The 13300-nt window shown below is 45.9% G+C and overlaps 1 protein-coding gene across 5 annotated transcripts in view; it reads left to right on the top strand.

The window, feature by feature from the left end:
- Positions 1-13300, top strand: part of LOC105470698 (solute carrier family 9 member A8) — an 80415-nt gene that overhangs the window by 45844 nt on the left and 21271 nt on the right. For all 5 annotated transcript variants that reach the window (XR_011613258.1, XM_071079158.1, XM_071079155.1 and 2 more), the window contains exons 9-10: positions 5811-5949; positions 7615-7720. Coding sequence is in view for 4 of the 5 variants with exons in the window: in XM_071079158.1 (XP_070935259.1) it covers positions 5811-5949; positions 7615-7720 (245 nt within the window). In the remaining variant the exon portion in view is untranslated. The remainder of the gene's footprint in view (positions 1-5810; positions 5950-7614; positions 7721-13300) is intronic.

Genomic DNA, 13300 nt, shown 5'->3' with positions numbered 1-13300 from the left:
TCCAAAGGCTGAGGTTAGAGGATCATTTGAACCCAGATGTTTGAGCTCAGTCTGGACAACATAGCAAGACCCCATTCTCCCACCTCCCTGCAAAAAACTCCAAAGCAAGTGGAGAAAAGAGCCCTGGATAGTGTATCAAAAATGAGCTAAGAGAACGTTAGAGGCCAGACTGTGTTCTGTTAGATAATAGAATTTCCATTTAGCTGAATGCTGACTTACTGCCTTTGCTAAAGCATAACCACTCTGTGTAGTTGGCATTTTCTTAAAAGTTTTTTTATAGACTATATTCAGAATTTTTATGTTGGAATAAAATGCCTCAGCCTAGGACTAAAATTGAGGACTGAATAGTTAAATAAGATATTACAGGGCCGGGCACAGTGGCTCACGCCTGTAATCCCATCACTTTGGGAAGCTGAGGCAGATAGATCACTTGAGGCCAAGAGTTCAAGACCAGCCTGGCCAACATGGTGAAACCCCATATCTACTAAAAATACAAAAATTAGCCAGGCGTGGTGGCTCACGCCTGTAATCCCAGCTACTCGAGAGGCTGAGGCAGGAGAATCGCTTGAACCTGGGAGGCAGAGGTTGAAGTGAGCCAAACTCACGCCCCTGCACTCCAGCCTGGGCGTCAGAGTGAGACTCTGTGTCAAAAAAAAAAAGAAAAGGAAAGATACTACGAGAAAATCATCCAGCACCAGGTAACGTGACATCCTTTCCTTTTCTTTCCCTGCCCCAGTTATTGTTTTCACCATGTTTGCTCAGTTTTTGCCCTGTTTTTGCCCTTCCTTTGCAGGAGGAGCTTACCAAATACTGCCTGATGGCAAGAGATGCTCAACAGGCCTTAAAAAAAAACCAAACTTAGAAGTGTTTTTGTTATTCTAAGCGTAGTACATATATTCTTATAAAATTTAGGAAATACACAAGCAAAAAAGGGAGAAATATCACACACATTGCTACTACCTAGAGATATAGTTAACAATTTGGTGTAAATATATATACATTTTATTTAAATAGGCTTATACCCCAAATACTGTATTCTATTTTCCATTGAACACAGTTGATAAAACAGTCTTCTGGAACATCATTTTACTGGTTACGGAGTATTCCTTTTTCTGGGTTTACTGTGATCTACTTAACCAATTTCCTACTATTGGCTTTTTCATGTTTCTCTTGGCAGAAATTTCTATAGCTTTATTAGGATATTATCATACAGCATGCTGCAAGACCTTTAAAAAATCCGATGGTAATATTTTTTCTTATTTAAGATCTACTCTGAAAGCTGCTTAGCGTTCTGGTTTTTACTTTTATCTCGTATCCTGGCTACACATATTGAACATTTGTGACAAGGAATTTTGTCCAACTTGGAGGTGACATCATGAGTTATTTTTATGCATTGGGAGCTAAACTCAATTGCTTTGTCTCTGATTTTTTTAAAGAAAAATAATTTTTCAGAGGTAGGATCTTTTCTGAGCTTTTCCAGTTCTGTTATAAAAGCCAAAGATTAGGAGACTTTTTCTATTTAAGATGGGAAATGATGGAGTCATTGTCTGTAGCCAGAGGTTCTTCCTGGAAAAGTGCTTTGGAAACCCAAGATTGGTCTGGGCACAGTGGCTCATGCCTGTGATCCCAGCACTTTGGAAGGCCAAGGCCCGTGGATCACCTGAGGTCAGGAGTTTGAGACCAGCCTGGCCAACATGGTGAAACCCTGTCTCTACTAATAATATAAAAATTAGCCGGGCATGGTGGTGGGTCCCTGTAATCTTGTCTACTTGGGAGGCTGAGGCAGGAGAATCTCTTGAACCTGGGAGGTGGAGGTTGCAGTGAGCTGAGATCACACCACTGCACTCCAGCCAGAGCAACAGAGTGAGACTCCATCTCAAAAAAAAAAGAATCCCAAGATCGCCTATGATAACAGTTCCCACGGTTGGATCTGTGGAGCATGCATGTATAGTTTCCGGCCGCCTCCCTCCACCAGCAGCACTGCCACTGCTGAGACCCAAGCTGACTGGAGAATCAGCCTCATGAACTCTCCAGCCACGGCTGGTCATCTGCCATCAGCATTTGGTGAGGGACCTTTATGTGCCAGATACTGCTGAGAGCCAGGTGGATTTGATGAACTCGGTCCATGATGGGCAAAAGATGCCCATAGAGAAGTGAACATGGTGCTGTAAGCCGGAGGGGCTCAATGACCAGACCATTAAGGATATGAGGAAGGCTTCTCAGAAGGAATGTCTTGTGAGCCAGACCTGGGAGGCTCATTTTTAGACAGAAGAGAGAGAAAAGGGGCATGTCAGACTTCCCCTGCCCTTTTTTTTTTTTTTTTTTTTTTAGTTCAAAAGAAAATATGCTTCTGGGAGCTGTTGTCACTTTTCCTTGGTTATCAGCTAGAATCACATCTGGTTTTGAAGAGGTATGCTTCATAAACGATCATCTCCAAAGTGAGCTGACACATTTATCTTTGCAACTGAATATGTGAATGAATTACCCCCTTTTTAGTGTTGTTACCTTCATGAGTGCCGGAAAGCAAATGTCTTCTGTTTCTTCAGTAACTTGAATTCATTTTCAACTTTGATTCGTTGCTATGATAGTGTGTTCTTAAAGTCACTGCTATAGAGGAAACCTTTTGTTTTCTCCAGCTACAGTTTAAGCTCATGAAATGGACCCTGAAGCAATACTCCCTTTTATTATTTAAGGTATGAGAAACATGACCTTAAGAAACAAAACATAGAAAATTACTAGGCCAGAAAGAGTCCAAATTCTACTTTCATTACCTGGAGTTCAGAAACCATTGCCTCAGTCCTGGATCTGCTGTTAACCCTTTGTGTGACCTTACCCCGTGACTCACTCTCTTTGGGCCTCAGGCTACTCTGTATAAAAATAAAGCAGTGAAACCAGCCTGGGTGCCTGCCATGGTAGAGACGTGGGCTGAGGCCGGGCACTGTATGTGTGTGGCCTGCAGATCCATTTTTGGGAACTGCGGGTGATCATGGCCTTCAAAAGCACTTTTCCAGTATGAGCCCTTGTTGGCTGCCACATTCTTCAAGGTGGGATGTTAACCTGTGATCTGCTAGAAAGAAGGGGGATTGGGGAGATTGTGTGTTCAAATGAGTCTGCAAAGCTTTCACATGAAGAAAGTTAGATTTCTTTTTTGCAAGACGTGTCAGACCTTAATGTTATTTTGTGCTGTAAATTTCCTCGAAAGGCTTTCTGAGGTTATTTGACCAAGCTACCTTTTCATCTTACTCTGCTTTAAAATGATACCAATCCTGGGGCCTGGCACGGTGGCTCCTGTCTGTAATCCCAGCATTTTGGGAGGCCAAGGCAGGCGGGTCACTTGAGGTTAGGAGCTCCACGCCAGCCTGGCCAATATGGTGAAACCCCATCTCTACTAAAAATACAAAAAAAAAAAAAAAAGTCGTTGGATGTGGTGGTGCGTATCTGTAATCCCAGCTACTTGAGAGGCTGATGCAGGAGAATCGCTTGAACCTGGAAGCAGAGGTTGCAGTGAGTCGAGATTGCACCACTGCACTCCAGCCTGAGCAACAGAGCGAGACTCCATCTCAATAATAATAATAATAATAATAATAATAATACGATACCAATTCATGACATGGTGATTGATGAAGCTGAGTATTACTGTTGAGTATTCTTTGTTTCATTTGCTGAGTCAATAAAAAGGTATTGACTGTCTTTTGTGTGCGAGGCTCTGCTTTAAGCCCCGGACATAAGGCAGCAAACAAGATGGACACAGGCTTCATCCTCGTGGAATGAGGCACTACAGTTTCCCATGCTGTGAAGGAGAAGTCAGACACCATGACAAACGTTACATGGGCAGGCCTTCGTGAAGGGATCAGGGCAGGTGTCCCTGAGGGAGTGGCACTGATCCTGGGTTCTGAGGGATGAATAGGGAGTTAGCTGGGGCAGGGAAAGGTGAATGGTGACCACCTGGGAGGTGCTAGTGACAGTGTGGCCCAGATGTTTAGATCTGGGGAGGAGGAGGTAAGGTCAGAGAGGTATGGCAGGTGGGAGCCAGGTCAGACTAAGACTGGGCTTCCTGGTGATGTCGGGAAACTCTGAGTTCTGAACAGGCTGGTAACCCGATCAGGTGTGCCTTTGAAAAGGATCAGTTAGGCCCTGTATTTCTAGCACTTTGGGATGTTGAGGCAAGTGAATTGCTTGAGCCCAGGAGTTCAAGACCAGCCTGGGCAACATGGTGAAATCCCATCTTTACAGAAAATACAAAAACTAGCCGAGTGTGGTGATGCATACCTGTGGTCTCAGCTACTCTGGAGCTGACGTGGGAGGATCACTTGAGCCTCGGGAAGCAGAGGATGCAGTGAGCTGAGGTCACGCCACTGCACTTTGCCTAGGTGACAGAGTGAGACCCTGTCTCAAAAACAAAAAGAGGGGGATCATTTAGGCCACTGAGTGGAGAACGGGGTTGGTCTGTAGGAAGACAAGGATGTTGAGAGAGAGCTCAGTGAGACTTATCCCTGGTAGTAAAGGGCAGTAGGGGAGGGAGAAAAGGGGATGGATTTGAGAGACAGGAGGAGGATATTTAATGAGAATAACTCCATGTTAATGGTGTAATGCTTTTACCTTTGAGAACAAAACCAACAATTAAATTTAATAACATCTGACATTTTACTTTGTTCTGTTACAGTAAAAGGAAAGTTCTTTGATTTCTTCCTCCTTAATGTCTCCTATATCTTCCCTCTCAGCCTAAAACCTCGGGCATTTTTTCTTTGGGTAGCTCCATTCTAATCTGACTTCTTGCCGTAGCCTCAATTTCAGGTTTTATCACAAGATTTCTGTACTGAAATCCTTCCCATTGACTTCCGAGGCCTTCAAGCTGAAATACCAGTGCGTTTCCCGGGCTGTGCCCTGTTCCTCTGCCACTACTGTCACCTTGCCTCCTGCCACTGTCCCACCCCCACCTCCCCCGCCCCACCACTCCCCCTGCCACGTTTTAGCTGCATTAATCTCGGTACTTGAAAGTTCCTACAATGGGCTGCATATGCATGGGCTCCCTTCCTTTGCAGATGCTGTTCCCTCACTGGGTGCCTTCCCCCATTTCTTCACCTGGGCAAGTCGTTTTTATCCCAAATCTAAACCCACCCCTCCCCCCGCCTTTTTTATTTTTTATTTTTTTGAGACAGAGTCTTGCTCTGTTGCCCACGCTGGAGTGTAGTGGTGCAATCTTGGCTCACTGCAACCTCTGCCTCCTGGGTTCAAGCAATTCTCCTGCCTCAGCCTCCTGAGTAGCTGGGATTACAGGCACACGTGTGCCACCACACCCGGATACTTTTTGTATTTTTAGTAGAGTTAGGGTTTCACCATGTTGGCCAGGCTGATCTGAACTCCTGCCCTCAAGTGATCCGCTTACCTCGGCCTCCCAAAGTGCTGGGATTACAGGTGTGAGCCACCACGCCCGGCATCAGCCCACATTTTCTCAAGCACCTTCCTTGAGCCCAGCCAGTCTGAGTTAGTTACCCGCCCATCCTGTGTTTCTACAGCCCTCTACCCTTCCTGCAGATTGTCTTTAGTGTTCATCTTGTTTTCTCCCTTGTTAGCCTGAAGGGAGGAGCTCCTTAAGGGCAGCAACTTTGCTCTCATCTCTGAACCCCAGAAAGTAACAGTACCTGGGACAAAGTAGGTGAACAGTAGACGTTTGGCTGACTGAATGAATGATGGTATGAATGAATGAATGAATGAATGAATGAGGGAATAAGCAAGAGATAAGTTTTAAGTTAATTTCTAAGACCTTTGTATATATAACATTTTAACTTCTGTTTTCTTTCATTTCCTAGCACAGCTGAAGGTTTAACAAGAAAAAATATGTCAGATGTCAGTGGGTGGCAAACATTTTTACAAGCCCTTGACTACTTCCTCAAAATGTTCTTTGGCTCTGCAGCGCTCGGCACTCTCACTGGCTTAATTTCTGCATTAATATCCTTTTAATGTGATGAGCATACAGGGTTGAGATTATTCTTGATGGCTTCTGTCTCTAGCCAGTTTCTCCTGTTTCTTAAGGGGGCCAATTTTAGATGAAGGTTTTGCTTAAAGGAGGATTTTTTGCTTAGTTTTTGTTTGAGAAACACTCTAACTCAAGGATTTTTTAATTTAACATATGAAATTTAGAATGTCACTTTTCAAAGTTTAAAAAACATATACACTGTTGGATATCAGATATGATTTTGGGGACCTCTCAGTTCCCAGAGTATGATAACCACACTCAGATGATTTTCATTTTCTGCCATCTTACTTTTCACATTTGGAAAATTAGAAATTAATTTTCTTTGAAAATGTCAAATAGACCAGGTGCAGTGGCTCACGCCTGTAATCCCAGCACTTTAAGAGGCTAAGGCTTGGAGAATTGCTTTCGCCCAGGAGTTCAAGACCAGCCTGAGCAATGGAATATAGTGAGACCTCGTCTCTAAAAAATACATAAATAAAAATAAAATGTTAAACAGAGAAAATTTTTATCCCACCGAAAGTGTTTATCCAGAAGGATTGAAAAAGGGGCTTTCAAAATGTGTTCCATTGAGTTATTTGCACTGATTTTGTTATTTAACAACCAATAAGTTTTTCTAGCTGGAGATGGAAAGAGTCTTGTTAAGGCCAACGACACCTTTATTGCTGTAGAAATTTCATTATGTTTAAAATAGTAACAGGCAGTAGACCACTTTGGTGCACGCCTAAGCCTATGTCTCAGGGAGATGGCCACCTGGCCCGCCTCCATGAGCAGTTTGTTTCACAGATGGCCGGAAGAAACTCTTTTGCCTGGTTACAGGCATATTTTTCTGCCATCCTGTTGAATTTTCCCATCAACTCCTTTATCTAGAAGTCTAAAGGCTCTATTGAGTTGGCTGACAGCTTCTCATATTGTACCAATAAACAGAATGGAAAAGAAAATTTTTTCCATTTCAGTATTTTCCTCTATATCTTTTTCTTTAAAAAAAAAAAAAAAAAGTATCTATCAAAATGAAGTGGAGCAAATGGGTACTGTGAGCTCCAGTATAGGCATTGTGAATGATACTTCAATATATACAAGGCTCTCTCCTTTTACAGGGGCATGAGTTTGGAAATCTCCAGGAATAGGAAAGACTGCGCTTCAACAGGGCCTGGAACCCCAGTTAGAACAGCAATTCACACTAGTTGTCTTTGACTCAAAACTGATGGGGAAAGCAAGATGGGTAGCATTAGTGATCTCATCTGATGTTGTTGGAGGAGTCGGGGTGATATGGCCCTGGGAGGAACCTGGCAGAGTGAACTGACCTTGGTGTGTCTGCAGCTCCAGCTTCGTGCCATGGCCCAGCACATCCCCAGCCCTCTAAGTCAGCATTTTTAAATGAGTTGACTTAGGTTGATTTTCATCTTCCACCACCATTTATCTCCGGAATTTACATTTCTTAGTGTTTTGTTTCTTATAGCAACAGTCTCCCTACAAAGGAAAAAAATCCATAATGACAAATTTTCATTTGTAACCTTGGGACGTTCCAAAATCTTCTGTACCTGTTTACTTCATATATTTGGAAAGCAGCAGTTTTGTGACTTCTCCACATCTCCCATCAACTCTCCCTCGATTCTCCTTCCTTGACAGTTGTCATTTACGTGCTGAAGCATATTGACTTGAGGAAAACACCTTCCTTGGAGTTTGGCATGATGATCATTTTTGCTTATCTGCCTTATGGGCTTGCAGAAGGAATCTCACTCTCAGGTAAGTGACAGAGAGCCTGAAAGTGCTGTGGTGATGGCATTTTGTCCTGCCTGATGAAAGAGGCTTTGTCAGTTAGGTCACCTTTAGTCACAAGAGACAGTCACAACTCAGAAGAGCTTAAGTGATAAAGGGAATCTATTGGCTCCCTAGACACACATCTGGATTTAGGTCTGCCTGGATCCAGTAGCTCAGACAGTCACATTGGTGTCATAGTCACATTTTCTCTTAACCTGCCTTCTCTTATTTAGCCCATCAGTCCTATGAGGCTCCCTCAGAGGAGGGTAGCCTGTGGGAGGGAGGTACTGTGAAGGTCCTTATTTTACTGATGAGAAAACTTGAGGTTGAGTGAAATTAAGTAAATTACTCAAGGTCACAGCTGGGATTGGTGGAACAACGATTCAAACTAGTTGTCTTTGAGTCAAGAACCAGTGCTTAGAACCCTCCTCTAATACAACTCCCTCCAAAACAGATCATCATGAAACCATGTACTCAGTGCTACATAGAGGGACAAGCAAAGTGTGGCGGTGACGTAATGTTGGGCGTTTTTGGACACACTTTACCAGTATTCAGTTTTTTTATGCTGCTACCGCCCATGTGGCATAGGTACTAAGGTTGTCATTAGCCCAAAGCTGCACTGCACAGGCAGTGGTGGTAGTGAGATTGACAGCGGAGGCCCAGAGCCTTTTCCCTGCACCCCATTGGAGGAGGGCACACAGCTCCCAGCAGCAGGGACGACTCTGATGTGGCCCTAGAAGATGATACTCACCAGCTGGAGGAGGGGTGGCCACTTACAGAGTGATGTTCTTAGTAATGGTCACCTGGTAATCAGTCAGCAGCCCCTGTTGGCAAAGCTTGGCTTAGTTGGGCTTTCTGCCTACAAGTGGCAGTCAAGTTTGTGTCCCCAGCTTGTTACATTGTAAGGGTATTGACCTGAAAATGGAACATGACTCACTCCTGTTCCTGTGTGAGGGGGCAGCCAGGTGGGAAGGACTCTGCCCCGGAAGTCTGATCCCATCCTTTGAGTGAAGTCCCTTCAGAGGCCTTGTTCTGGAAATGAGGCACTATTGCAGGAATGTTTTGATCTGTGCCACAGGATGGCAGAGATTTTCTTTTTTATTAACTTTGTTGAGGTATAATTTACACACAATACATGGACCTGTTCTAAGTATATAATTCCATGAATTTTGGCAAATGTGGGCAGTCATAACTACCCCTACAGTCAAGGTGTGGCATATTCTTATCGATAGCCCAACGTGGCTCCCCTGTGCCCTTCTGTAGTCAATCCCCCTGCCTGTCCTGAGCCCTGGCACCCACTGATCTGCACTGTCATTGTAGTTTTGCCTTTTCCTGAATGTCATTTAAATGAAATCATGGGGTACATAGTCTTTTGTGTCTCCTCTCTTTCAGTTGTCATGTTTTTGAGAGACATCCATGTTTTTGCATGTGGCAGTAGTTTATCATTCTTATTGCACCACTGTTTGTTTGTCTGTTCACCATTTGAAGGACATTTGGGGTTTTCCAGATTTGGGCTAAGAACAGTTTGCATGTGTTTTCATTTTTCTTGGGTAAATACCTAGGATTAAGGCTGCTAGGTCATATGGTAAGTACATTTTTACTTTTTTAGAAACTGCCCAGTGTTTTTCGAAGTGACTGTATCATTTTACATTCCCATCAGAATGTATGAGAGAGTGCCAGTTGCTTCATATTGCCACCACACTTATTTTAATTTCAAAAAGTTTAGCTGTCCTGATAGGTGTGTAGCAACTGGATTTATATGTGCCTTGGTGTGGTTCTTTTTATATTCACCTTTGGTTCATTGAGCTGCTTGGGTTTATAGTTTATATGAGTTTATAGCTTTCATCAAATTTGGTAAGCTTTTGCCTATTTCTTTATAAACATTTTTTTGTTCCTCCTTCCTCTTCCCCTTGAGACTTCAATTTACGCATTATGAGAGGTAGCATGCTATTGGCCCACAATATGCTTTGCCTTTTTTTTTTTCTGTCTTTTTTTCCCTATGTGCTTTATTTTGGTTATTTCCTTTTGCCGTGTCTTCAAAGTCACTGATCTTTTCTTCTGCCATGTGGAATCTCCTGCTAATCCTACCCAGTGTATTTCTCATTTACATATTCTATAATTCATCTACAGAAGATCCCTTTGGGTTATTTTCATTTCTTGCATTTCTCTCTTGATATTCATGTTTTCTTCTATGTTCTGGAGCATATGAAACATTTCTAATTGCTGTTTTAATGTCCTTGTTTGCTGATTGCATCGTCTCTGTCAACTCTAGGTCTGTTTTGTTGTTGATTTTTCTCATGCTTATAGGTCACATCTTCTTGCACTTTGCTTGCTAGTAAGCTTTGATTGGATGTCAGTCATTGTGAACTTTATGTTGTTGAGTACAAGATTTTATTGCATTCCTTTATGGAGTTCTGGACTTTTTAAAATATATATATATTTTTTGTTTTTTGTGTGTTATTTCTAGACTTTTCTTCTGGCATGTATCTAAGTCTCTTGGCATCAGTTTAATCCTTTTTGAGGCTTACATTTAAACTTTGTTAGGACTGGTGCACAGTAGCAGGGCCCTAACTAAGGTGTCTCAGGTATTGGGAGCTCTCTCCACTCTGGCTGGTGGGAATACAAATCCCAGCCCCATGTCAGCTTCTGGAATTGTTCAGTCTACTTCTTTTTAATGATTCTTTCCCCAGCCTCTTGTTTCATCCCACATATATACTGATCAGTATCAGTCAAAGACTCACGGGGACTTTACAGTAGATGTCCAAGAGCTCTCTTTCTGTGCAGCTTCCCCGACTCAACAGGACAGCCCTGTAAAGCCTCAGCCTCAGCCCGTCAGCTCAGCCCCGACTCGACAGGACAGCCCTGTAAAGCCTCAGCCTCAGCCCGTCAGCTCAGCCCCGACTCGACAGGACAGCCCTGTAAAGCCCCAGCCTCAGACCGTCAGCTCAGCCCCGACTCGACAGGACAGCCCTCTAAAGCCCCAGCCTCAGACCGTCAGCTCAGCCCCGCCTCAACAGGACAGCCCTCTAAAGCCTCAGCCTCAGACCGTCAGCTCAGCCCCGCCTCAACAGGACAGCCCTCTAAAGCCTCAGCCTCAGACCGTCAGCTCAGCCCCGACTCAACAGGACAGCCCTGTAAAGCCCCAGCCTCAGACCGTCAGCTCAGCCCCGACTCAACAGGACAGCCCTGTAAAGCCTCAGCCTCAGCCCGTCAGCTCAGCCCCGACTCAACAGGACAGCCCTCTAAAGCCTCAGCCTCAGACCGTCAGCTCAGCCCCGACTCAACAGGACAGCCCTGTAAAGCCCCAGCCTCAGCCCGTCAGCTCAGCCCCGACTCAACAGGACAGCCCTGTAAAGCCCCAGCCTCAGCCCGTCAGCTCAGCCCCGACTCAACAGGACAGCCCTCTAAAGCCTCAGCCTCAGCCCGTCAGCTCAGCCCCGACTCAACAGGACAGCCCTCTAAAGCCTCAGCCTCAGACCGTCAGCTCAGCCCCGACTCAACAGGACAGCCCTCTAAAGCCCCAGCCTCAGACCGTCAGCTCAGCCCCGACTCAACAGGACAGCCCTGTAAAGCCCCAGCCTCAGACCGTCAGCTCAGCCCCGACTCAACAGGACAGCCCTGTAAAGCCCCAGCCTCAGACCGTCAGCTCAGCCCCGACTCAACAGGACAGCCCTGTAAAGCCTCAGCCTCAGCCCGTCAGCTCAGCCCCGACTCAACAGGACAGCCCTGTAAAGCCTCAGCCTCAGACCGTCAGCTCAGCCCCGACTCAACAGGACAGCCCTGTAAAGCCCCAGCCTCAGCCCGTCAGCTCAGCCCCGACTCAACAGGACAGCCCTGTAAAGCCTCAGCCTCAGACCGTCAGCTCAGCCCCGACTCAACAGGACAGCCCTGTAAAGCCTCAGCCTCAGCCCGTCAGCTCAGCCCCGACTCAACAGGACAGCCCTGTAAAGCCTCAGCCTCAGCCCGTCAGCTCAGCCCCGACTCAACAGGACAGCCCTGTAAAGCCTCAGCCTCAGACCGTCAGCTCAGCCCCGACTCAACAGGACAGCCCTGTAAAGCCCCAGCCTCAGCCCGTCAGCTCAGCCCCGACTCAACAGGACAGCCCTCTAAAGCCTCAGCCTCAGACCGTCAGCTCAGCCCCGACTCAACAGGACAGCCCTCTAAAGCCTCAGCCTTAGACCGTCAGCTCAGCAGGGGGCCTGGGGAAAGAGTGGCCACCTTGTTTGTTTCCCTTCTGGCAGGAATCACAGTCCTACCCTATCTTTTGTCCCATGTCAGAAGAGTTTTGTTTCATATCTTGTATCAGGTTTTGTAGTTATGTAGAGCAGGACAGTGTTCTGTGTAGCAGTAATTTCTTCAGACACAAAGCGGAAGTCCCAGTGGTCTTTAGTGACTCAGTTGACAGAATTTTTCTACCCAGTCGCTATCTGCAGTCGCACGTGGGTGCTGCGTGAGCAGCACAAGGAGGAAGCAGAGTGGACTCGCCATTTTCAGGGTTTTGTTTTTCATCGCAAACCAGTTCACCAGGGTAATTCCATCCTGGTGTCCGCCATCAGGTTCCCTTTCTTGACTGAATGTTGGCACTTACAAAAAGGTTACCTGTGAGTCATTTGGCTCTAGCCTAGCTTTTTTTTTTTTTTTTTCTTTTGAGACGGAGTCTCGCTCTGTTGCCCAGGCTGGAGTGCAGTGGCCGGATCTCAGCTCACTGCAAGCTCCGCTTCCCAGATTTACGCCATTCTCCTGCCTCAGCCTCCCGAGTAGCTGGGACTATAGGCGCTCGCCACCTCGCCCGGCTAGTTTTTTGTATTTTTTTAGTAGAGACGGGGTTTCACCGTGTTAGCCAGGATGGTCTCGATCTCCTGACCTCGTGATCCGCCCGTCTCGGCCTCCCAAAGTGCTGGGATTACAGGCTTGAGCCACCGCGCCCGGCTAGCCTAGCTATTTTTACATCTATTTTTTAAAATTGTTCCTCTACCCCCTTGAGATGATCACTAGGTACCTGTTGGCAAAGATGTGTTTCATGCTTCTGTTTGGAATCTGTGATTAAAATCAGGGAGTGTTTTTCTTACCTTCTTTTCAGAGTGGCAGTGTTTCCTGTGGAGAGGGGTTTCATTTCCTTAGGGACCTTGCTCCACACACAGCAGTGCCAGCCAGGAACACCAGATCTGCCTCTGGGTGAGGGAACCTGCCCTGCCCGTGCTTTGCCTTTTGGGTATTTGTCCCACAGGGTTTTCAGAGAGGGGCAGGATGGCCCTGTGTGGTGTGTGGATGCTCTGCGCTGCACTGTGAAAGCACAGATGGAAAGCGTGGTGTTTCTGCTGTCTTTTTTTTTTTTTTTTTTTTTTTTGAGACAGAGTCTCGCTCTGTCGCCCGGGCTGGAGTGCAGTGGCCGGATCTCAGCTCACTGCAAGCTCCGCCTCCCGGGTTCACGCCATTCTCCTGCCTCAGCCTCCCGAGTAGCTGGGACTACAGGCGCCCACCACCGCGCCCGGCTAATTTTTTGTATTTTTTAGTAGAGACGGGGTTTCACCGTGTTAACCAGGATGGTCTCGATCTCCTGACCTC

Source organism: Macaca nemestrina, chromosome 15 (assembly GCF_043159975.1).
Source record: "Macaca nemestrina isolate mMacNem1 chromosome 15, mMacNem.hap1, whole genome shotgun sequence".
In the NCBI taxonomy this organism is placed as follows: Eukaryota; Metazoa; Chordata; class Mammalia; order Primates; family Cercopithecidae; genus Macaca; species Macaca nemestrina.
The sequence above is the reverse complement of the archived record's forward strand: the minus strand, read 5'-3'. Positions and strand labels throughout refer to the sequence as shown.